Here is a 24,986-nt window from a genome sequence, read left to right on the forward strand (position 1 = left end):
CTTTCTGGTGTGGACCCATATAGACACTTTAAAAGTGTTGGAATCAAATCTGACTGTTAATCTGGGCCTCCTGGATTTGCTGTGTAGATTGAAGATTTGAGGAAAGTTGCTCATTCTGCCTCCACCATGTTTGGCTGAATCGTTTTCTTTTTCTTAAATGATCCCTCTGCACCAGATCTAACATGACATACCTTTGAAAACATTAAACTTTTGCCTCGGAAATTAAAATATTTCCAAAGACGTTGCAGATAATCCAGACCAATAACAATTTCAAAACAAAAAGACAATCAACACTTCAAAATAAAACGGGGCTGGAAAACTATTATGAATGTTGATTTTGAAAAACACGAGAATTTCTCAAATCTTCATTAAGATCAGTTAAGTTGTTCTTAAATCTATGGAAACTCATCATGATCTTCGAGCAGCTCAGGTTAGCACAGCTGGTTGGAGTGAGGTACTAATAACACTGAGGTCATGGGTTCAAACCCCATACTGGAAAATTCAAATCTGAAGACATTCAGGCAACAAACACTAAAAAATAAAAATGGATGGCAAATTAAAAATAATAAGGCAGGAAAAACAAAAATGTATTTATTTTATTTTTTCGGAGGGAAACTGGAAGTAAACTCATGATTTTACTTGTATATCAGGTTTTTTTCCTAAATGTAGATTTTACCGTGTTTCATCTTCTGCCCAGCAGGGGGCGCAGCTTAACATAGCATTTATATTCTACCAGATAAACTTTATCAGAATCTTTATTGATGCCATGATTTTCATTTCTGTAGAAAGATTTTTACATGTTTTGTTATTGTATAAATACTTTCTTTAAATAAAGCAACTAAAATGCTGCATTTCATTTGTGGTTGTATTTTTTTTTGTTTGCATGTTTTCTCTGTTGCTGCGCAATTGCACACGTCGGCCACCGTAGACCAGGCTGCCAGCGGCGCAGAAACACAAACATTAGCTTCTCATCTGGACCCGCCTTCCTGCAAACAGACGCACAACCAGAAGGTTTCATTTCTGACACGAATCCAACATCCTGCTGGAGTTTTTAAAAAGTTATGAAACTGGAAGGAATTTTAGGAGCAATGCTGGAAAATCTGCAGCGTCATTCTTGAGTCACGAGGTCTAGTCAAAGTAAGCAGAATCAGTTAAAGGAGCTGAACACTACAAAAACAGAATAGTAACTTATTTCTAGTTTTTTGCAAAAAAGGGTCAAATTTTCACTTTTCTGACGGCGAATCAGAAAAATCGTACAACAAAAAGGACATTTCTAGGAAAAACTCAGAAATTCTGTGATTAATCTCTGAAATATTAAATTTTTCATACTCATATTAGTTTCAGAATTGAGTTTTTTTCATCTCTTGACAATTCATGAGATTTATCTCAATTTCTGAACCTAATCTGAGATTTTGAGGTTTTTCCCTGAAATTGACTCTTTTTCCTATTTCCGGTGTTTCCTGATGGCTGGTCCTGTTTCCTCTGTAATGAGATGAAAATCTGAATATTTCTGTTATTTTAAGACATTTCCTCTCTTCATTTTGCTGTTGGATATAAAATCTGACTCGGTGTTTCTGTATATTTAAAGCTTTACATTCTCTATGCATTCAGTTTATAAAAATATGAAAAACCAGTTTTTATGGACGAACTGTAAGAATTTATAGTTTAAATTATCTGAGGATCTTTGTGAATTTATTTATTTTCCTGAACTTGTACAGAAGGTTTTATTATTTATGATATTTTGAGAAGTGTAACTGAGCCACAGAGTTATTAAATAAATTATGATGAAAGTGTTTTTGTTTCAGAGTTTGATCTTTTTTTGTGTAGATTTTGTTTCACAAAAGTCGGATTCTGAAATCCAGGATCAGAGATGAAGCCGGTTTGACAAAACTCCATGTTTTCATCCAGGATCCATCAGCTGCACAAAGACCAAACCAGATTCAGGAGGTGATTTTATGTTTATACACTGACAGTTAAACTAGAAATTGTCCCTTCAAAACAAAAGCATCACAACTTAAACAGGAAGTTAACTGTTCGTAAATTCTGCATTATTTTAATTATATAACAAAACTAAAGTTAATTTCCATTGTACATATTATTTTAAGTTACATTAAATTCATCAGTAAAGTATGCTGTAACTAATTTGGCTGGACTTGATTATAAACCTGAGTTTCTTTATGACCCATTTCTCTGATCCCCTAAAAACTGCAATGGTCTATTAAAGGCCGTTATGTTAAACTTAGAACAGAGAAACCCAACAGAACAGGAAGATATTTACACTGATGCTTTTAAAATTGATCATGTTATATTCTAACATCACAATGTTACAAAAATATTAATGGAGCCGAGTTACAATTTCATCTTCATCCATCCAAAGAGAAAAACATCAGATACAAAATGACAGACAGGAGGAAATAAACAGGATGGAAACCATTCAGGTCAAAGGTCATCATGATCCAGTCAGAGTCTCTTTAGACTCAAACTGCTGCAGCTTCTGAGGATCAGCAGGAAACAGAGACGATTCTCTTCTTTACAGAGATCACCACGACCACTCCAACCTGCAGAGAGAAGAAAGAATCAGAGATCAGATCAGTGAGTTTCCAGCTTCTCTCCAGCAGCAGCAGTCAGTGACGCAGCACATCCAGTAGAAAGAGCAGCAGGGCCTTCAGTCGTGTTCAGAGCAGCTTCCTCTCAGCTCTCATCTTAACGTGTTGCAGTGAAAACACACTGAGCTCCAAGCTCACACACCTACACACACTTTCAGCATCCAGTCTGCTTCCTCTGCAGGTTCCACTCAAGTCCACAGTGGAAACAAACTGCTGAGAGCCTGAAGGTTCACTGCTGCTCCAACACTGGAGGGATGGATTTGCTGCTGCTGCTGCATTTCAACACAACCTGCTGCTGATGAACAAACATCTGCTGCTGGACATCAGCTGACTGAGCAACATGGAGGCTGTCTGTCCCTGAACACATCTGGATGAGACTGAGGACAGGAGGACACATGTCCAAATGTGAGGACTGGACTGGAGCAGGAAGAGCAGCTGCTGACTAAATGAATGATGGTTTGTGAAACCAGAGTTTCCAGTGGTTTCCAGGCTGCAGTCAGACTGATCTCAGAGCTGTGACCAACATCAACCTGATCACTTGTTTCCTGTTGAACTGAGAGAACAAGCAGATCTGAGATCAGATCTGCTGCTGCCACAGTTTGATGAATGAGGACCACTGTCTCTAGACATGCTGGACGGCTGGACGCTGGAGTCCAGCTGGACGTCCTGGAGACATGGACACAGCAACAACACTCATCTTCACACCAACACAAACACATGAACACAGCAAGCTGCTGCTGCTCTGATTGGCTGATTGCTGTCTCTGTGTCCAATCAGGAAGCCTGAACCATTCTCCTCCCACTGAGAAGCTGCAGCTTTACTGGGAACACTGGAGCTTTGATGGGAACTGGTTTAGTTCAACATGCTGACAGCAGCTGGACTCACTGCTAACATTTACTTACAGAACATCCTTTACAAAAAGCTTCAGCTGCTGAACGACTGAACCATTCAGGTTGTTTCCACTCAGGTCCAGTTTAGTCAGATGTTGGTTGGACTTCAGAGCTGAGGCCAGAGAAGAACAGCTGATCTCTGACAAACTGCAGTCCTTCAATCTGAATAAAGAATAAAAGATGTGAGCTGAAGCAACAGGATGCAGGTTAAAACTGAAATATGAACAAATTAATAATAAAAATGTAGAAAATTAATTTCACTGAATGTAAAAGAAACATGATGAACTGATGTTTAATATCTGATCCAGTAAAACTGGTTTATAGAGTCCAAACCAGCAGAACCAGAACATGTTATTATGACGTGTTGTTACCTTGAATTTTTCTATTTATTTGGAAATACATACTGATTACCAAAACAATTATTGGGAATATTCATAGTGCAATGAGTGCCAATTGTTTTTTGTGTGCACACTGGAATGTTTTGATTGTATATATTTGAGACTGGTCCTGCTTTATTACACAGGCCAGATTTGATGGCTAGCTGAAGAATCAGGTCCAAAACCATAAAAAGATTTCACCTGTGATGTCAAAAGATTTGGTATCCCCACCAGGCTGGTGGGAGACTTCCTGCATCTGGGAAAACCGTTCCCACTCTGATCTGACTTTTGTCAGCCTAGGAACTGCACCAAGCACTCTAACCAACTCACCTCACCCTGTTGAACCTCCCCAGTTCTGGGGGTTTTAAACTCAATGGTGTGGCTTGTTGCTAGAGTTATGGAACTGATTGATTATGTTTCTATGATTTGTTAGTTTAATTGTTTTCTTTGTGTATATTCCTTCATTTAATATGGCCATTTGAATGTTTTTTTCCCATATTGTAATGTACATATGTATATAATTATTCACTGTGAATACAAGGCACTCACATCAGCAAACGTCTAGTTAGTCGACTCCTTAATGAGTCATATCTTTACTTCTGAGAACTAGTCCATTGACCTTGTTGATCATAATCTATTTTCAATTACTTAGGAATATAGTATACTGTTAACACAGATATGCTGAAATCTGTCTGCAGTTTAGTGGCAACACAACTTTAACACCACAAACATCAGATCCAGAATAAAAAATGGTTTCTTACCCTAATCGTTGTATTCTGCATTCAGGATCCTGTAGTAAACCACAGAGCTCCTTCACTCCAGAATCTTTCAGGTCGTTGAGGCTCAGGTCCAGTTCAGTCAGATGTTGGTTGGACTTCAGAGCTGAGGCCAGAGAAGAACAGCTGATCTCTGACAACCTGCAGAACCTCAATCTGAATAAAGAATAAAAGATGTGAGCTGAAGCAACAGGATGCAGGTTAAAACTGAAATAAGAACAAATTCATAATAAAAATGTAGAAAATTAATTTCACTGAATGTAAAGGAAACATGATGAACTGATGTTTAATATCTGATCCAGTAAAACTGGTTTATAGAGTCCAAACCAGCAGAACCAGAACATGTTATTATGACGTGTTGGTAGAATATTTCAGTCGGGCCTTCAGTGGTTCTGGTCGGGAATTAAAGCTCCAATATTTCAGTTTAGATTCATTTTAAATGTCAAACTGATTTCTGATGTTTCTGCATCTGTTCATCTTTACAGGTTAATAAATTTTGTGGTTTTATCAATGATGGTTTATTGATCATTTATGATCAGAAGGTCAGAGATGTGGATGAACATCATTATTTAGTGAATTCAGCCTCAGTCTGTCTTGGACATAAAGACATTTTGTCAGATTTTATATCTGATAGTTTGTAGATATTAAGACATTTAATGATCCTAATATCAGTGTCAAGTTACAACGGCAAATGATGTATTTGTGAGTGTATTACCATCTCCACCCAACTGGCAGCGCCTCAAGGAAATCAAGCCACCCATCTCTCTCACTCAGGCCTTCAGGAGCCTATAAAGTAACTCGGCACACCTGTGTTCTGAAAGATCCCTTCAGACAAAAAACTCGGCTTCAAGCTCCTACAGAGACACCACTGGTAGGAAATGAACATTAAATCATTTAGCCTGCATTCAGAGGACCTAGTTGATGAAATGTTTGGAATGTAGTTTGTTTTGTTTGTTTGTTCACTGATAACTTAAAGGTAAATTAATATTGTTTGGGAAATGTGTTATTTTGTTCACTATAATCTGTAAGTAATTTTGGTTCATTTGTTTGTAGGTTTTCAACCTGCTTGGTGACCACTCTGTCTACTCTGACCACTCAAATAAAATTATGGTGGTCTTGTATTGTAAACTAATGTAATTTAAAGACAAAAGAAAAGAGAAATAAAAAGATGTCACTGATGTAACACGGGGGAAAGAACCCGGATTGTGACTGAGGACGTGGCTCTAAAGCCAAGTGGTAGACCACTGAAATATCAAGTGGCCTAGAGTTTCCTTATTAATAATACCCAGGTAGGTCTGGCTGAGAATGATGAAACAGAAATAGTATACAAAATATCTTTTTATTTATACATTCTCTTACCATATTAAAAGTAGACATTTATTATTCTAATTAAAACTCAAAGCTCAACCCCAGGACAAGATTAGAAGCAATTGGAATCACAAACAAATACAAACCAAATTAGTAGAAACACAAAATAATGTTAGACAAAAGAAAAACAAATCCCACATTTCCCCAACCCAGTCCTAAGGCTGTGCCCATTAATCTAATAAAAATAAGGAGCTATAAACTATTCTGGTTCTGCACTGTTCGTGCTACAACTCCATCCCTAAAAGATGACCTATTCTTTAAGAGCATCTAACTACAAAACCCATGCACTTGGTGTGGGAGCACAATAGGCAACAGCAGCAATCTGCAATACCAAAAGAAAACAATAACGCATCTGCTGACAATAATAGACAGGCAGGGTAGTGACATCAATAATCCATGTGTCCTACCAGTATCAAATGTCCACGATCCGAACACTCTCCAGCAACCCGATGAGCACGGCGCCAGCGCTCATCTGACTGAGAGCCAACTGCAACACAACGGACCCGACAAACACACTCAGATTGGCGTGCACACCCGGTGCCTATATACACTAATGAGCCCGGCAAGGCTGCAACCGGAAGTGAAGGTGGGGAGCGTGGCCCAGATGTGTTCAAGGGCCAAAAACGGGTGGGAATTTACAACCAATGGAAGTAAACTATGTTTTCCAGTAAAACCACCCGGTTACATCCTACCCCCCCTCTATGAATCGGTGGCCCACCGATTAAGTAAAACTATGACCAAGGTCGAAAAATGGCTGTAGCCACGCTGCTGACACCTGGAACCAGAGCAGCAGCAGCCCTTCTGTCTTCACTCATAGCTGGTCTCGGGAGATGCTGAGGATTGGAATGCTTGCCTGCGGTTTTACGAGTAGACTTCCTAGGGCCAGTTCTAGTGCCTTGAGGAATTTGCGAAGCTGATGGCACCTGAACAGGTGTTTGAGCTGGAGGTCTTTCTGATGGTTCTGGAACCACAGGCCTGGATGGATTTTCAACAGCCTCTCGGCACACCAGCCAAGACCCCGACTCCACGTCCTCCTCATCAATGTTCTCCTCAAGTACCCTCTGTGGCCAGTCATCATAGCAGATCTCTGAAGGTGACAGGGCAGGCTTTATGGAGGTACGGTGCACTTGTCTAACAAGGTGAGGCTTATCAACTGGAGCAATTGAATATACAACACCACCTGGACTCGGCGCCCGCAGTACTTGGTACACTGTAGACCCCCATGCATCCTGGATCTTTCTGCGCCCTGGGCCAACATCACGCAGATACACTCTTTGTCCAACTTGAAGTGGCTCACACTGGACTTTCTCATCATGCCTCACTTTTCTCCTGTGGGCTGCCAACTCCACTCTGCCTTTAACAACATCAATGGCCACATTTAGGCGTCTCCTGTGCTCTGCCACCCAATCACACACTTTAGCTCCTGTGGGCTCAGGAAGATGGCCAAGCAGAAAATCCACTGGCAAGTGAGGTTCTTGTCCAAACATGAGGAAGTGAGGAGATTCACCAGTTGACTGATGGGCAGTGGTGTTATAGTGGAAGACCAGCTGTGGGAGATGTTCTGGCCAATTCCGCTTTTCATCTGGAGCTAGGGAACGAAGCAGATTGAACATAGTTCGATTAAAACGTTCACATTGTCCATTTCCCTGCGGGTGGTAGGGCGTGGTGCGACTTTTCTGAACTCCGTACAACTCACATAACTGTTGTACTAGGACACCTTCAAAGTTCCTCCCCTGGTCAGAGTGGATACGGGCCGGCACTCCAAACCGGTAAAACCACTCACGAACCAGGACTTTTGCCACCGTTGTCGCTTTCTGATCACGAGTGGGGACAGCTTGGGTGAACTTTGAAAATACATCTGTCATCACCATCACAAGCTCCCTTCCATCACGGGCTGGTTCCAAAAGTGTAAAATCAATGGCCAACAGTTGATTTGGTCTTGAAGCAAGAAGGTGACCCATAGGAGCTCGAACTCTTGGCTGGGTGTTCTTAGCAAGGGTACACCTCTCACACTGTTGGCACCAATCCTTTACATCTTTATCCACTCCTGGCCAAAAACACCTCTGCTTCACTACGTCAGTCGTCCTCTCGACCCCCTGGTGGCCATGATGTTGATGAAGCTCCTGCAACACCTCTGCTTTTAGGCTCTCTGGGAGAAGAAACTGAAGAACTTCTTCTCCACCATCGGGTCTCCAGGTGCACCGGTACAAAATGCCTTCCTTCTGGACAATTCGGTCCCACTGCTTCAGAAGTCCACGGGCACCCGGCCCTAGACGCTCCTTCTCAGCCCGGCTTGGCATTCTTTGCTGCTGCCAAAACTCCAGGAAGGCTGAAATGGACGGATCAGCCCCTTGAAGCAGGCACAGATCTTCTCTGCTGCGGGATGGAAGGACAGTGATTGCCAACTGCACAGCATCCTCTTGCACTCCCCCAGACATCTCACAGATTAGTTCTGGAATGGCTGTCCCTGGGAGGTGGTGCTGTAGTTGTGTTCCGTTCTCACTTGTTAATTGCCTTGAGAGGGCGTCAGCATTCTTATTCACACGGCCTGGACGATATCTGACTGTATAGTCAAATGCAGAAAGTTCAGCAACCCATCGATGCTCCGTGGCACCCAATTTGGCAGTGTCCAAGTGGCTCAGTGGGTTGTTGTCAGTCCAGACGACACATCGGTGGCCCCACAGGTACTCCTTGAACTTTTCAGCCATAGCCCACTTCATGGCCAACATCTCAAGTTTCATGGAGCTATAACTTTTCTCAGCAGCATGCAAGCTGCGGCTGGCATATGCCACTGGTCGTACTCTGCCACTCTGTTCCTGAGACAACACAGCTCCTAGTCCACTGTGGCTGGCGTCAACCTCTAAAACAAAAGGCAGTGAGAAATCGGCAAAAGCAAGAGTGGGAGCACTTACAAGCTTGGCCTTGAGCTCCTGGAAGCTCCTTTCACAGTCTTCTGACCATGCTCCTTCCAATAGCTTTCCTCGTCCTCGACACATCTTCGACCCAGCATATTCTGAAACAAGACGATGGAGCGGGCCAGCCAGTTGAGAGAAACCTTCTACGAACCTCCGATAGTAATTTGCGAACCCCAGGAATGACCGCAGCTCTGAGACGTTGGTAGGGTGAGGCCAGTTTGACACTGCTGCAATCTTCCCTGGGTCCGTGGCCACGCCGTCCTCCGAGATGAGATGGCCCAGGTACTGCACCTGCTTTTTAAAGAAGTCACATTTTTCCAACTTGACCTTCAATCCCTCTTGCTTTAGGCGACTTAACACCACCTCCAGCCGTGCCAGGTGCTGATCCACACTGGAAGAGAACACAACAATATCATCCAGGTATAGCAAGAGTGACTGACCATGCTGAGCCCCAAACATCCTCTCCATTAAACGTTGAAAAGTTCCTGGTGCATTACACAACCCGAATGGCATGCGATTGAATTCAAACAGGCCAAAAGGCGTGCAAAAGGCGGTTTTTGGGCGATCATTCCCTGCAACTGGAACCTGGTTATAGCCACAAGCAAGGTCCATGGTTGTGAACCAGCGGGCGCCTGATAGAGAGTCCAATGTTTCCTCTATTCGGGGCAGTGGAAAAGCATCTTTTCTGGTCTTTTTATTAAGTTGTCTGTAGTCCACACATAGGCGAAGACTGCCATCCTTCTTTCGGACCAGGACAATTGGCGATGCATAAGGGCTACTGCTCTCTCTGATAACCTGGGTTGCCAGCAGCTGGTTAATATGAGACTTAACTGCCTCATATTCAGATGGAGGGATACGCCGATACCTCTGCCGCACAGGAACATTGTCTAACAATGGAATGCTATGCTCAATTAAATTGGTAACACCAAGGTCGCCATCAAAAGCAGAGAACACAGACTCATACTTTAGCAACAATGTTCTCACCTTATGCTGCTCTTCTCTGTCCAGCATAGAGAGATTAAGTGATGTTATCGTCTCTCCAACCGAACCAGTCTCAGCAGTATGGGACCTGACTGCAGCCACGACTTGCTCCTGTGCACAAGGAACTTCCTGCAACTCTGACGGTAAGCTGACCACTTTTACAGGAGACAAAAGACCAAGAGCACAACGGGGTCTTAGTGTGACTGTACACACCCCAACATTCACCACAGGAACATAAACAGTTCCCCGAAAAACTTGCAAGAGGGAAGGAGACACCAACAAACCCTCAGGTAAGCTAAACTTTGCATCCAAAGGCTCAATTAATGCTGCCCCAGCCAGCGCCAACATAGCCGAACATGTGGCAGGCACAAACTTGGTAGTGCCTGCAGGGACTACAACAGGTCTTTTACCCCGAAGCTTTGCAACACTGGTTTGAATATGGCCTTCCTGAACCTCAGTCTGCTGACATAGCTGAAAGGCAGAAAACCAGGAAGACGGTGCCCCCAGAACAGATGGGAGTTTAAACAAATCAGGGCCATACTGGTCAAATAGCTGAAGATAGTAGGCCTTTATCACATTCATCCCAATTATGCCTGGTATTTGAGAACTGGCCTGTCCTGGAGGGTCCCTAACAACAAGGATCCCTCTTCTGGGGATTACCACCCCACACACCTCAATATCAGGCTCGAGATAACCCAAGTAAGGAATATTCAAGCCATTTGCAGCTCTCAACTCTAACCAATGGCATACCTTTAACTTGTCTGGAAAATGCTTTTTAAAGAAGCGTTCTGAAATGGTAGAAACCATAGAACCAGTGTCAAGAATACACTGGACTGGAACTCCAGATAGTTTTACAGTGACTTGGGGGCATGATGCAATTAAACACTCCTTCACCTCTTCTATTTGGGGACCCACTGAGCCTGAACCACCCCCTCCTAATGTCTGGCTCCCAACACTAGGGGGAGTTAGTTTTCCGACAGCTGATGGCTAGGGGTGGATTGATCCTGAGGGGCACCACTTGTGTGTGAAGACTTAAAACGGCCACGAGTGGTACAATACCGGGCAATGTGGCCTGGTTGCTGACATTTGTGACAGATCACACTACTAGAACTGGGAGGCCTAGCCACAGGAGACTGCTGCATAGCTGCTAGGGATTGAGTAATCTGATCCAACTGTTCCTGTTGTTTTTGTACAATTGCAGTAAGGGTAACAAGTTGAGAGGCAACAGAACTAGGAGAGTCAATTTGGGGAGGGGACACACTGGCACTCTGTACAGCGCAAAAAGAGGGGACAACACCATTTTTATTTTCCACCCCGCCCTCACGCTCCCACGTAATGGCCTCAGCTCTAACCTCCAGTAATGTACACCTTGGATTATCACGAGCATAACGTTTTAGCTCTCTACGCAGGTCAGAATTACTAACATTTTGAATAAATTGATCACGAAGTAAAATGTCAGCATTTGCCATAGCATGAGGAGAATTGGATTTAACTTTGTCCATCAAGCAAAACAATGAATGAGAGAATTCCTGTAAAGATTCACCATCTAATTGTCTCCGTGAAAAGAAGTCCTCCTGTAATGAGACATATGACTGTTGGCAACCATACAGTTCTTTTAAAATGGTGAAAACAGTTTCTGGATTCTCACGTTCAGCTGACGATCTATATTTAATCTCATCTCGAGATTCACCTTCAAGATGGTCAAAAATAAAAGCAGCCCGATCTGTGGGTCCAACATGGCGGACTCGCATGCTGGTGCGAACCTCTTCTATCCACTCCTCCACCCCGACACCATGAGTTCCTCGAAAGATTGGACACTTTCGCTCCCTCGGCAGGTAGATTATGTGATCAGTTGTCCCAGTGTTCATTGGAGCTCCACTTGTACTCGGGTCAGCTTGTTCATCATCCTGTTGATTTGAATTTGCTCGTGCAGAATCCCTCTCCTGCTGCAGGCGGCTCCTTTCGGCCTCCAACTGCTGGACTCGAACTCGGAGTTCTTGAAGTTCCTCAGCCATCGCACCAGGAACGATGATCCTTGTTCACATGCGGAAATATCCGGCCAGGTCCCACGATGTGCCTACTGTTGCACTATTATGCTCCCACCGTCCAAGCGCTCCAAAAAATGAATAAATAGAGCAATAATGCTCTCTACTAAAGCACCACTACCACAGAACCAACACATTCAATATCAGAAAGAAATGTAGAAATAGGTATACTATCTGTTCCAAAAGCCAGATCCTGCCGACAACGCCAGAAAATTGTAACACGGGGGAAAGAACCCGGATTGTGACTGAGGACGTGGCTCTAAAGCCAAGTGGTAGACCACTGAAATATCAAGTGGCCTAGAGTTTCCTTATTAATAATACCCAGGTAGGTCTGGCTGAGAGTGATGCAACAGAAATAGTATACAAAATATCTTTTTATTTATACATTCTCTTACCATATTAAAAGTAGACATTTATTATTCTAATTAAAACTCAAAGCTCAACCCCAGGACAAGATTAGAAGCAATTGGAATCACAAACAAATACAAACCAAATTAGTAGAAACACAAAATAATGTTAGACAAAAGAAAAACAAATCCCACATTTCCCCAACCCAGTCCTAAGGCTGTGCCCATTAATCTAATAAAAATAAGGAGCTATAAACTATTCTGGTTCTGCGCTGTTCGTGCTACAACTCCATCCCTAAAAGATGACCTATTCTTTAAGAGCATCTAACTACAAAACCCATGCACTTGGTGTGGGAGCACAATAGGCAACAGCAGCAATCTGCAATACCAAAAGAAAACAATAACGCATCTGCTGACAATAATAGACAGGCAGGGTAGTGACATCAATAATCCATGTGTCCTACCAGTATCAAATGTCCACGATCCGAACACTCTCCAGCAACCCGATGAGCACGGCGCCAGCGCTCATCTGACTGAGAGCCAACTGCAACACAACGGACCCGACAAACACACTCAGATTGGCGTGCACACCCGGTGCCTATATACACTAATGAGCCCGGCAAGGCTGCAACCGGAAGTGAAGGTGGGGAGCGTGGCCCAGATGTGTTCAAGGGCCAAAAACGGGTGGGAATTTACAACCAATGGAAGTAAACTATGTTTTCCAGTAAAACCACCCGGTTACACTGAGATGAGTCGTTCCAGCGTCTCTTTGATGGGAGCAAGTCTTTTTCAAGTTTGGGCAGAAGCCGAGGCGGTTTGAAGAGGCCAAAAACTTGACAATCAGAGTTTTATCAGCCTTTAGTCTCCAATCTGATCTTTGACCTTCTCTCTGCAGGTGTGGTTGGTGTCTGTGAAATGAACGCTGTGATTGGTTGGATGTGATGGTGGGAGGAGGAACTGCTGGTGCTTTTATAAAACACAGAAACTTTAACTGGACCAAACCATAGAAGAAGAAAGCAGACTTTACCATGAAGATCCTCAGAGTGGATCAGTAGAATATCAGCATCTGTCTGCAGTTTAGTGGCAACACAACTTTCACATCACAAACATCAGATCCAGAATAAAACATGGTTTCTTACTCTAATCGTTGTATTCTGCATTCAGGATCCTGTAGAAAACCACAGAGCTCATTCACTCCAGAATCTTTCAGGTCGTTGTCGCTCAGGTCCAGTTCAGTCAGATGTTGGTTGGACTTCAGAGCTGAGGCCAGAGAAGAACAGCTGATCTCTGACAACCTGCAGCTCCTCAATCTGAATAAAGAATAAAAGATGTGAGCTGAAGCAACAGGATGCAGGTTAAAACTGAAATATGAACAAATTAATAATGAAAATGTAGAAAATTAATTTGACTGAATGTAAAAGAAACATGATGAACTGATGTTTAATATCTGATCCAGTAAAACTGGGTTATAGAGTCCAAACCAGCAGAACCAGAACATGTTATTATGACGTGTTGTTAGAATATTTCAGTCGGGCCTTCAGTGATTCTGGTCGGGAATTAAAATGCACTTTAAGAAATAAATTGTGACATTAGAGCTGTTAATGAAGCTGCAGTGATTTAATGAAGCAGCTCATTTCCACAGTGACAGTAACCTGCTATTGAGAGGAACTGAGTGATTCATCATCTGGAGGATCAACAGCTGCAATAATTACACTTCACTCATTCATAAACATATGAACACATGAGTGGAAACTGAACTATGGAGTGAAAATAGAATCAAAATACCTGAGTGTAAAAATATCTAACATTGGATAGTTGTAACTATCTGGTCAAATGCAAACACAAATATGCAGAAATTATGAATACAAAATGCTTAGAGGATTTACATTCCAGTTTTAGAGAGGAGCAAATATTTTTACAATCTCAGGTATTTTGAAACCATTTTTATTCCACACTGAACTGATTTAAAGAGAAGCTGTTTGTGTTTATTATTCATGTGTTAATCTGGAGATTAGAAACAACCAAGGAAAGGAGGGAATACTTTGTTTACCTCACATTTATTCACATCTTGGAAAATATTTACATATTATTTTCAGATAATTGACTTAAATTGATGCTGCTGTATTAAAATGTAACTGTTTCTGTTGGACTGAGCTCTAATATTTCAGTTCAGATTCATTTTAAATGTCAAACTGATTCCTGATGTTTCTACATCTGTTCATCTTTACAGGCTAATAAAGTTTGTGGTTTTATCAATTATGGTTTATTGATCATTTATGATCAGAAGGTCAGAGATGTGGATGAACATCATTATTTAGTGAATTCAGCCTCAGTCTGTCTTGGACATAAAGACATTTTATCAGATTTTATATCTGATTGTTTGTAGATATTAAGACATTTAATGATCCTAATATCAGAGTTTATCAGCCTTTAGTCTCCAATCTGACCTTTGACCTTCTCTCTGCAGGTGTGGTTGGTGTCTGTGAAATGAACGCTGTGATTGGTTGGATGTGATGGTGGGAGGAGGAACTGCTGGTGCTTTTATAAAACACAGAAACTTTAACTGGACCAAACCATAGAAGAAGAAAGCAGACTTTACCATGAAGATCCTCAGAGTGGATCAGTAGAATATCAGCATCTGTCTGCAGTTTAGTGGCAACACAACTTTCACATCACAAACATCAGATCCAGAATAAAACATGGTTTCTTACATTAATCGTTGTATTCTGCATTCAGGATCCTGTAGTAAACCACAGAGCTCCTTCACTCCAGAATCTTTCAGGTCGTTGTGGCTCAGGTTCAGTTCAGTCAGATGTTGGTTGGACTTCAGAGCTGAGGCCAGAGAAGAACAGCTGATCTCTGACAACCTGCAGAACATCAATCTGCATAAAGAATAAAAGATGTGAGCTGAAGCAACAGGATGCAGGTTAAAACTGAAATATGAACAAATTAATGATAAAAATGTAGAAAATTAATTTCACTGAATGTAAAAGAAACATGATGAACTGATGTTTAATATCTGATCCAGTAAAACTGGTTTATAGAGTCCAAACCAGCAGAACCAGAACATGTTATTATGACGTGTTGTTAGAATATTTCAGTCGGGCCTTCAGTGGTTCTGGTCGGGAATTAAAATGGACTTTTAAATATTAACATAATTTCATATCAGAATCAAAGTGAAGGTTGGTTTATCTCAGGTATCTGATAGAAACCTATGACTCTGTTGATCCACCAGGTGGCGCTGCTCTGCTGGTGATCAGGTTCTCAGTTCTTTGTTCTAAAGTCAAAGTATTTACTGAACTATGGGGACAGTAAATACTTGGAGAACTTATTCTGGTTCGGTCCAGACCAGGGATCTTCAGCTCCAGGCCTCGATGGCCGGCGTCCTGCAACCTTCAAACCCCTGAGTCCCATCATGAGGTCAAAGTTCAGCAGGACTCTGGAGAACCTGACTGCGTCCTGAGGGACAATTCATCACTTCATTCAGGTGTTGAAGCAGAAACATCTAAAGGCTGCAGGACACCAAACCTGGAGGCCTGGATTTGAAGAGTCCTGGTCTAGAAGCTGCTATGCTGCCTTCTGGCTACCTGCATGTTGCCATGACAACAGCTCAGCCAATCACCAACAAGCAGACGTTGTGGTCCATCTATCTGGTGACATCCCAGCAGAGGATGGACAGCAGAGACAGAGGACAGCTGGAGACGAAGACCAGATGTTTGCTGCAGTGAGACACAGGCCTCCTTTACCACTGATCACATCTGATCATTATTGATAATCAGAAACATTATGGATTAACTCTGAATCAGTTCTAAAGTTTCTGATCAGTGACCTGATGAAGCGTCTCTGAGGCTCCAACCGACTGACAGACTGAAGAGACGGTTCTTCTCTGACCCGGTCCAACAGAACCACAGCTTCAGGACAAAGCTGAGCTGGAGGAACCGGCTGCTGCTGCCAGTTTTTATTCATGTTATAGTTTCTGGTTATAAAACATAACTGGTCTGGTTCTGGTTTTACTCTGGAGGAACTTTTCATTATTAATGTGAAGAAGAAAAGAGAAATAAATCAATCTGATCATCTGAATCTTTCTCAGAACAAACTGAAACATCTCCATCATTAATTATCATCCTTTGACTTATTTAACTTATTTTTGTTCATCAGCCCAAAACATTTTAACGTTAATAATAAAAATCAATATTCTCAAAGTCTGAAAAAGGAAATAATTCATTTACAAAACAAAAGATTTTAGAAATTATATTCTGACATTTTGAGAGCAGATTGTTTTTAAAGAAAACAGAATAAATGTGAAGATAAATATTAAAGTATCAATGAAATATTTTTTAGGATAAATAGAGAAAACAAACCTCAGACTCTTCACTTTACTGACTGAACTCTGCAGGATCTCACACACATGATTCAGTCCAGAGTCTGTAATGTTTCCATCTATGTAGATCTGACTTATTTCCAGTTCAGTCAGATGTTGGTTGGACTTCAGAGCTGAAGCCACAACTTCACATTCAGCCTCTCTGAGTTTACAGCCACCAAGTCTGTGATTAGAGAAGAAATAAAGTCAGTTCTAATTAAACCAGATAATCTATATAAACACATATGATAACATTGATATCATCTGATGAACATCTGGTCTTCACATCAATTTACTGAGTTTGATCATTTCATAATTAACATCCTGGTTCTGGTTCTGGTCAAAGATCCATTTAATAGAGAAGCTGAGCAACAGGTTCAAATAGTTCAGGCTTCATGTTCTCAGAACAACTGAAGGTTTTAGCGGTGGCCATCTTGGCTGCCTGTTGGCAAACCTCCCTGTTTCTTCATGCTGAGCTCTGACTGCTGCAGCAACAATCTGGACCAGAAGCTCTTCATCACATGACTTTAAAACAGGATTTTCATTGGAAGATGAAGGAACGGATGAAACCAGTGGATCTGATATTCTAACAGACCCAACATGGTGGAGCGGATGGTGATGATCAGAAAATAGTTTCTATTCATCCATTTTCTAGACAAACTTCCACTTCTCTAGTTTGTCTGTGGCTCATTACACCTGCTGTAGTTTCTGAACGTTCAATAAATGACAGAATTGGACTAATTATCTCGTTCAGTTGTATTAGTCACTCACAACAAACATAAAATAGGACAAATATATTTCATTCAGTATGTAACAAACAAATGGCTCCTACTTCAATAATTATGTGGAATTAAATTAATTGTCTAATATAAAATATTAGTTTGGTTCTCTGGCATCTCACTTTGAGCTCAGAGTCTGAGAGGCTTTTTCTCCATCAAACATGATATTTATTTTTTTCTCTTATTTTGTGGAAATATTGATATTGATGAGATTTTCTCCAAAATAATAACCTTTTTCAAGCTTTATAGCTCCACTGTTAAAATTGAGGCTCTAACATTCACAAATGACATTGAAATTAAATCCAGTCCAACATCTGGTTTGATTCCTCTGGATCCTGTTGGAGGAAAAATATCCCAACTTCACAAGATTTTATCTCAACTCTTTGGTTCCTCCTATCAGTCTGTAACTTCTCATATTGAGGTCAAAGTTCACATCTGCCATAACTGATTGATACCTGCTGGCCTCAGGTTTACAACTAGCTTCTGACTGAGAAACCAGTAACCTCCTCCCAGTGTCAGAATCTCACCTATGAAGAAACTGCATCAGGTTTTCTATCACTTCCATATGTCTGCAATAACTGATGTATATTTACATATTAAGTTTATTTTACAGTTTCTGTGGGTGAGTGGTAGATCTCAGCCGGCTAGTGAGAGAAAAAGTAGATCCTGGTCTCCAACAGTTTGGTCAGCTGCTCTAGAGTGTTGCAGCTCATGTCTCTCCTAGACTTTATGGATATTAACATATTCATAAAGGCTGCAGATGAAGAGTTGATGAGGAAAATGGTTCCAGCTCTGGAAGCTGATTCTCAGAGCTTTGGGATGATCTGACAGAAACCAGGACTCCTCCAGAAATGACTTTTTATGACAGCAGACAACAATCACTAATTTATTTATTTAACCTTCATTTCACCAGGAAAATCCCACTGAGACTGAAAATCTCTTTTGCAAGAGAATCCTGACCAAGACTGGCAGCAGACAGAGGTTACAGAACAATCCATTCATTTATAAACTCAGAGGAAACTAGTGGGCAGAAGAAAAGTTGGTTCACAAAGTTTCCAACTGGATTAAAGGGCAACAACTTTGATGCAGGAGTTTATTTTAATGGTCCAAGTTTCCATCAAACCTAAACAGATTTTTTTTTTTTTTTTAAAAGAGCCAAAGATCTAAAGATGTGAATTATGGGGAAGCAGCCCAATGAATGAGTCTGATTGATTGGATCTTTCAGAAAAACAGTTTTATAGAATTTTATACATGAAGACTGATAAAAAGTGGAATATGTTTAAAAACCTCTAAATATTAAAAGCTGCAGCAATGCTGTCCTGGAGCAGCTGAATGTTTAGATCAGTGGTTCTTAACCTGGGTTCCATCGAACCCCAGGGATTCGATGAGTCGGTCTCGGCGTAGCCTCTGCCACGGAAGTAAAGACACATTTGTGTAAAGTCGTGATGACGCCCCGCTTTGCCATCACTTGCTGCAGAGGATCACGTTACATTGCTGAGCCAATCAGAGGATCACGTTACATTGCTTAGCCAATCAGAGCTGTGGAGGAGCCCTGATTGAAGGAGCTCCTCTCTCAGCATGGATTTGAACTTGTGTCTTTAATTACTTCAGCAAAGCTCACAGTTTTTACCAAATTCTGTAGCTTTTGGTGAACTTCTAAATCTGCTCCTTAGTCGCATCTTTTCGGGGTTGGTACTGCCTCTAGTGGCGTGGAGGTGATAACACAACTAATATAATTACATTACTAAATCAGAATACCGCAAAGTCTTTATTATTAATTTTTCATTCTCTTAAGAATGTAGAGCTAATTAAATTATCTAAAGACCTTAAAGTGGTTCCAGTTTCTCTCGATGGCCAAACTGTTGAAACTGTGGCTAATTTTAAATACCTTGGGTCGTTCCTGGACAGTCAGCTCAACTTTGCTGAAAACACTGAATATATTTTGAAGAACTGTTCTCAGAGACTCTACCTTTTAAGAAGACTTGGTGATCATGGGGTTACCCACCTAAAGTCGCTTACAAATTTAATGATTCACTGGTTGCAGTTTTTTGGGTTTGTTTCTGAACGTGACGTTTCTCATTTGGGTTTGGAAATAAGCAGAAACGCATAATAAACCCCAGAATTTGTCTGACATCCAGTTAGTTTTAGTCAGACTCTCCCTGTCCATCATTTCAAAGATGATCCGTCCTGCCGTGTCTTTGTTAATGTCAAGTTAATATTTGCTGTGAATGACGTTGAGCTTCAAGTTGAACTCCAGAAAACTGCAAACATTGAGACTAATATGAACAGCAATAAACGTGAAAACAGACATGAATGAATGAGTCTATAAAGTTGTGCAACTAAACACCATTATAATCATTAATATTAAGATAAGTGTCACTAATCTGTGTGCAGCAGGAAAAGCTCTGTGCGCTGCACCATGTCAGCAAACACAGGGCCGTAACACAGAACCTGGAGACTGGGGCAGGGAGGGCTGGGGCGTAAAATACTATTTAGAGTTTCCAGACAATAGAGGAAAACAAAGATTACTGCAGTTTTTTATGTTGTTGTAACCATTAAACAATCTGCCCTTCAGTGGAGACACATTGTTGATGTTACATTATAAAATAACTTACAATTAAGTTTTGGCAAAGCGTAATGTAATTTTCACAGGTGGTGGAGCGTTGTTGTTAGCAGCTGCTGAAATAACTAAAGAAGTTACTTTTAATGTAAATTAGTTAGTTTCCAAATCAGGTAATCAGTAATCTAACTAAGTTACTTTTTCAAGGAGTAATCAGTAATCTGATTAAAATTACTTTTTCAAAGTCACTATGCCATCACTGATCTGTACTCACCGAGCCTTTCTGCAGTTCCCCACAGCTGGAACCAGTCTCAGTCGGCCCGATTCTGATGTGTTGTACTTCTCCAGGTCCAACTCATCCAGAACCTCTGACATCTGCAGCATGAAGGCCAGAGCTGAACACTGGATCTCTGACAGTTTATTCCCTGTTTTCAGGAACTGTTGGATCTCCTGAAAAACTGAGAGGTCGTTCATCTCCATCAGACATTGGAAGATGTTGATGCTTCTGTCAGGAGAGATTCTATCAGAGTTCATCTCCTTCAGATTGTTGATGACTCTCTGGATGGTTTCTGGACTGATCTCTGTCTGACCCAGCAGGCCTTCTAACAGACTCTGGTTTGACTTCAGAGTGAGACCATGAAGGAAGCGAACAAACAGGTCCAGGTGGCCATTTTTACTGAAGAAGGATTTAGACATAACTCTGTTCATGAAATCCTCCAGAGATGTTTCACTGTATTTTTCTCCCAGGAACTTCTCCACCACCTCTCTTTTCCTGGTGGTGAAACAGTGGAACATGTAAACTGCAGCCAGAAACTCCTGGATGCTCAGATGAACAAAGCAGTAAACTGGTTTCTGGAAGATCACACTCTCTCTTTTGAAGATCTCTGTACAAACTCCTGAGTACACCGAGGCCTCTGTGACATCCAGACCACACTGCTCCAGGTCTTCTTGGTAGAACATGATGTTTCCTTTCTCCAGATGTTCAAACGCCAGCCTCCCCAGCTTCAGAAGAACTTCCCTGTCAGCCTCCATCAGCTCCTGTGGACTTGTCTCATGTCCTCCATGGTACTTGTTCTTCTTCCTCTTTGTCTGGACCAGCAGGAAGTGTGAGTACATGTCAGTCATGGTCTTGGGCAGCTCTCCTCTCTGCTCTGAGGTCAACATGTTCTCCAGAACCGTAGCAGTGATCCAGCAGAAGACTGGGATTCCACACATGATGTGGAGGCTCCTGCAGGTCTTGATGTGGGAGATGATTCTGCTGGACAGCTCTTCATCACTGAACCTCCTCCTGAAGTACTCCTCCTTCTGGGCGTCGGTGAAGCCTCGTACTTCTGTTGCCCTGGAAACACATGAAGGAGGGATCTGATTGGTCGCTGCAGGTCTGGTAGTTATCCAGATGAAAGCTGAGGGAAGCAGGTTCCCCTTGATGAGGTTTGTCAGCAGAACGTTGACTGATGACTTCTGTGTGACGTCAGAAACCAGCTGCCTGCTGTTGAAGTCCAGTGAAAATCTGCTTTCATCCAGGCCATCAAAGATGAAGAGCAGTTTGCATTTAGCCAGCTGCTCTGCTGGGAGCTTCTGGAGTGTTGGATGGAAAACATGGAGCAGCGAGAGAAGACTGTGCTGCTCATCTCTGATCAGGTTCAGCTCCCTGAAGGACAGCAGAACCACCACACTGACATCTTGGTTCTTTAAGCCCTCGGCCCAGTCCAGAGTGAACTTCTGCACTGAGAAGGTTTTTCCAACACCAGCGACGCCGTTGGTCAGAACCACTCTGATGGCTCCATGTTGGTCAGAGAAGGATTTAAAGATGTCATGGCACCTGATTGGAGAGTCATGGAGGTTCTGGATCTTGGAAGCTCTCTCCAGCTGCTTCACCTCATGTTGGGTATTAACCTCTTCACTCTGACCCTCTGTGATGTAGAGATCAGTGTAGATCCTGTTGAGGAGGGTTCTACTTCCTGTTTCATCACTTCCTTCAGTCACACATTCACATCTCCTCCTCAGACTGATCTTATGATCCTTTAGAACCTCCTGTGTGACCAGAATTTGTTCTCTGTCAGGATCTGATTCACAAAACAGATCAGATAAATTAAAAAAACCTTACAGAAACGTGTTCATTAAATGCAGCAGCTTTACACAACATGAACTCTTCAGCATCATGTCTCCATTTCCTTATTTTACTGTTTCTATCTGTGCTTCTCCCACAAACAGCTGCAGAAGAGGAAGAGAATTATGTTTTCTGCTTTTCCAGCCTAAAATTAAGGAAATCTAGAGAAAAACATTTTACCTGCCAAAGAAACTTCTTGTTTATCTGATAATGTTCACATTTAAAATGTTTTTTCCGCCATCAGATCTCTGGATCGCATGTTTTTAAAGAAACATTATAGTTTGAAAATGACATAAATTTTTAATAGATTTAGTCTTTTAGAGGTAAATAACACATTTTCAGAATTATTACATAAATTACATGGAAATATATAAACTGTAATCTGTGCTATACCATCAGAGTAAATAAAGGTTTCTGTCCCAGACTTTCCTTCCCTCTTTCCGTAACATCAGAAGTGCAGCAGGTTGCTTTTTTCACCCTCTTGTCTCCATGCACTGCAGGAGCCAACTATGTATTATATTTCGTCTTTGCTCACTAGGTTGCGCTGTGGGCTCAAGAATCTGAGTCTGGGGGCAACAGTTAGCAGGCAGCTGTTGTACTCAGAGTGCTGTGTGATCACTGTTGTCGATTCCTTTTAGAGTTACTGATTCTGTGCTCTTCATCTAGTCAGAGTTGAGTAATGTGGTGAATTTCTATAAAGATCCTGGGACTGACTTTTACACACAATAGGAACAACATTAGCCACCTATCAGCTGCCTAGTTCATGCATCAAAATGATCATCAGATTTAATGAAATGTTCAGTTTTAATTCAATTAGCACAAAGAGCTGAGAACAGAGTCACTTAAAGTAAAAATATTTACACCAGCTGGAAATACACAAATTTAGTTCATATGAAGATTTATAAAACCTTAAATGTCCAAATCCCAACTAAAGACGTTGAATTGGTCCAACAGACAATAGAAGAAGCTCTGATTGGACGTGTTCAGTCTCACCTGGAGCACAGCTGCTCTGATTGGCTGTCAGCAGTCCAGCTCCTGCTCTGGGTCTTTTCCCACACTGGGGGCAGGAGGAGGGTCCAGATGGAGCAGACTGGTCCCAGTAGGACCTGATGCACTGTCTGCAGAACCAGTGTCCACAGCTGGTTGAGACCGGATCCACCAGAACCTCCTGACACAAAGCACAGCACGACGGCTGCTCCTCCTCACCAACGCTGCTCCTCTTCCTCCCTCTGTGAAGACATTTCTTCATCTCTGAAATAGTTCACCAACAACAGGCTGGAGCCGTCCTGGTACCAGAAGCTGAGTCAGAACAGAACCTCAGAACATTGATGATCTCTGGTTTGAAGTTTTTCATTATATCTGGTGTTATGATGGATCTTTCTCTGGTTGTATTTGTCCGTCTGAAATCTTTATTCTGTCTGAGTAGAAAACTGTTTCCATCAGAGGCTCAGAGACCAAAATCTGATTCTGATCTGGATTCCAGTGTAGAAACATGGATCATTATTTAATGGTGGAGCACCAGTAAACAGGATTCAGGTCCAGTTTGCATTTATCTAACAACTTTATAAAGAGCCTTGAACTGTGACAGAGCATTATTTGGACATGTTAGCAGAGCAAAAACAAGTTATTTAAATTTGTCTTATTTCTTGCTAAATCTGACTTCATGATGATTCTTTGGACTTTGGTTTTGTTTTCACTTTGTAGTTTTATTGTCCTGATTAATTGATTATAATTGTAGTTTAGTTACAGTCCATCTTTATTGAGTCCAGTTCCTGTTTTATTTAGATGGTCTGGTTGGTTCTGATTTCCATCTGGTTTGTGTAAATAGCTAAAGAAATTATGCAGAATGTTGGTTTTACACAATCTTTTCTGATGTGATCAACACGTTAAAAGTCTAATACTTTAGGTTAAAACTTATTATACAGTTGTGTTTTATTTAAAAGGACTCACATTTTTACATCTCAAAATATCTGAATTTAATGATTAATTTACAAGAGAGATTTTAGTTCAGAACTGGTACCAAGGACCAGAATTTGACCAAATGTTGAAATAAATATATTAAAAAGAAAATGTGTTATTCATGTGTTACATTTAATATTAACTATTTGTTAATAAAACATTTTAAGACATTTTTGGCTTTAATGAGAAGATGAGATGTATGAATCAAATGATTTAAAATTATGTTTTGGTCCCATGAATCAGTTTCTAAGCTGAAATAAAAGTTTAAACCCTGGTTGGTCTCTGCAGAGTCACATGAATCAGTTAGAAACTGGTTTCTTACTCTGGGCCTGATGGTTCTGGCTGAGTGCAGAAGTCAGGAGGTTGTCCTTTGGACAGGTCACTCCTCATAGAGGGACAGACGGATCCTGGAGGTTCTGCTCTGTCCTCCTTTAGGTCCAAATCTTCCATCTTCTGGATTTCAGTGAGTCTGAAAGAGAAACCAGTGCCAGTCAGTTCCCAGTGATCCAGTCAGCAGAAAGTTGATCCCATCATGTGTTCAGAGGATCAGAGGAACCTGATCCAGCAGGAACCATCTGGGTTTGAATTGTTCTCTCCTTCACTTCTTCATGACCTTCTGATGTCTGATGGCTGAACCAGAACCTTCTGGAGAACTTCTGACTTTATTAACAACATTTAAAACCTGAAACCTGAACTGGAATCATGTTCCAGGTCTGCAGAAACATCCAGAGTGAGGTCAGATGTAGTGAATGAAGGAGTGAACATTTCCTATGAAGTGGTGATGTGTTGGTCCTGAACAGATGGGCTCAGTTAAAGCAGCGGTTCTGAAACCTTTGGGGTCCAGACCTCCTTTAGATGGGCTGCCAGTCCTCCTGCTGAGAGTCGGTTCAGTCAGAGAGGCAGGAATATGTGG

The 24,986-nt window shown here is 41.6% G+C and overlaps 1 protein-coding gene and 1 long non-coding RNA gene across 16 annotated transcripts in view; both read right to left on the reverse strand.

Annotated features, from left to right (window-relative positions):
* Nucleotides 1-575: 575 nt before the first annotated feature.
* Nucleotides 576-24,986, reverse strand: part of LOC103457040 (NACHT, LRR and PYD domains-containing protein 14-like) — an 86,223-nt gene continuing 61,812 nt past the window's right edge. For 6 of the 15 annotated variants that reach the window (XM_081601778.1, XM_081601777.1, XM_081601779.1 and 3 more), the window contains 4 exons: nucleotides 15,017-15,187; nucleotides 13,445-13,615; nucleotides 4,635-4,805; nucleotides 2,996-3,658 (listed from right to left, as the gene is read on the reverse strand). In XM_081601778.1, the coding sequence (XP_081457904.1) occupies nucleotides 3,505-3,658; nucleotides 4,635-4,805; nucleotides 13,445-13,615; nucleotides 15,017-15,187 (667 nt within the window). In that variant the 3' untranslated portion in view covers nucleotides 2,996-3,504. Of the gene's footprint in view, nucleotides 2,559-2,994; nucleotides 3,659-4,634; nucleotides 4,806-13,444; nucleotides 13,616-15,016; nucleotides 15,188-16,666; nucleotides 16,850-20,278; nucleotides 22,071-23,107; nucleotides 23,344-24,395; nucleotides 24,543-24,986 lie in introns of those variants that run through there. The other 9 variants (XM_081601797.1, XM_081601796.1, XM_081601785.1 and 6 more) reach the window with 7 other exon arrangements.
* Nucleotides 12,320-13,052, reverse strand: LOC145549438 (uncharacterized). Its single transcript, XR_014085423.1, has 2 exons — nucleotides 12,770-13,052; nucleotides 12,320-12,684 (listed from the first exon to the last, which is right to left on the reverse strand). It is a non-coding gene; the product is annotated as an uncharacterized LOC145549438 (long non-coding RNA).

This window comes from Poecilia reticulata, chromosome 20 (assembly GCF_904066995.2).
Source record: "Poecilia reticulata chromosome 20, P_reticulata-male-v2, whole genome shotgun sequence".
Taxonomy (NCBI): Eukaryota; Metazoa; Chordata; class Actinopteri; order Cyprinodontiformes; family Poeciliidae; genus Poecilia; species Poecilia reticulata.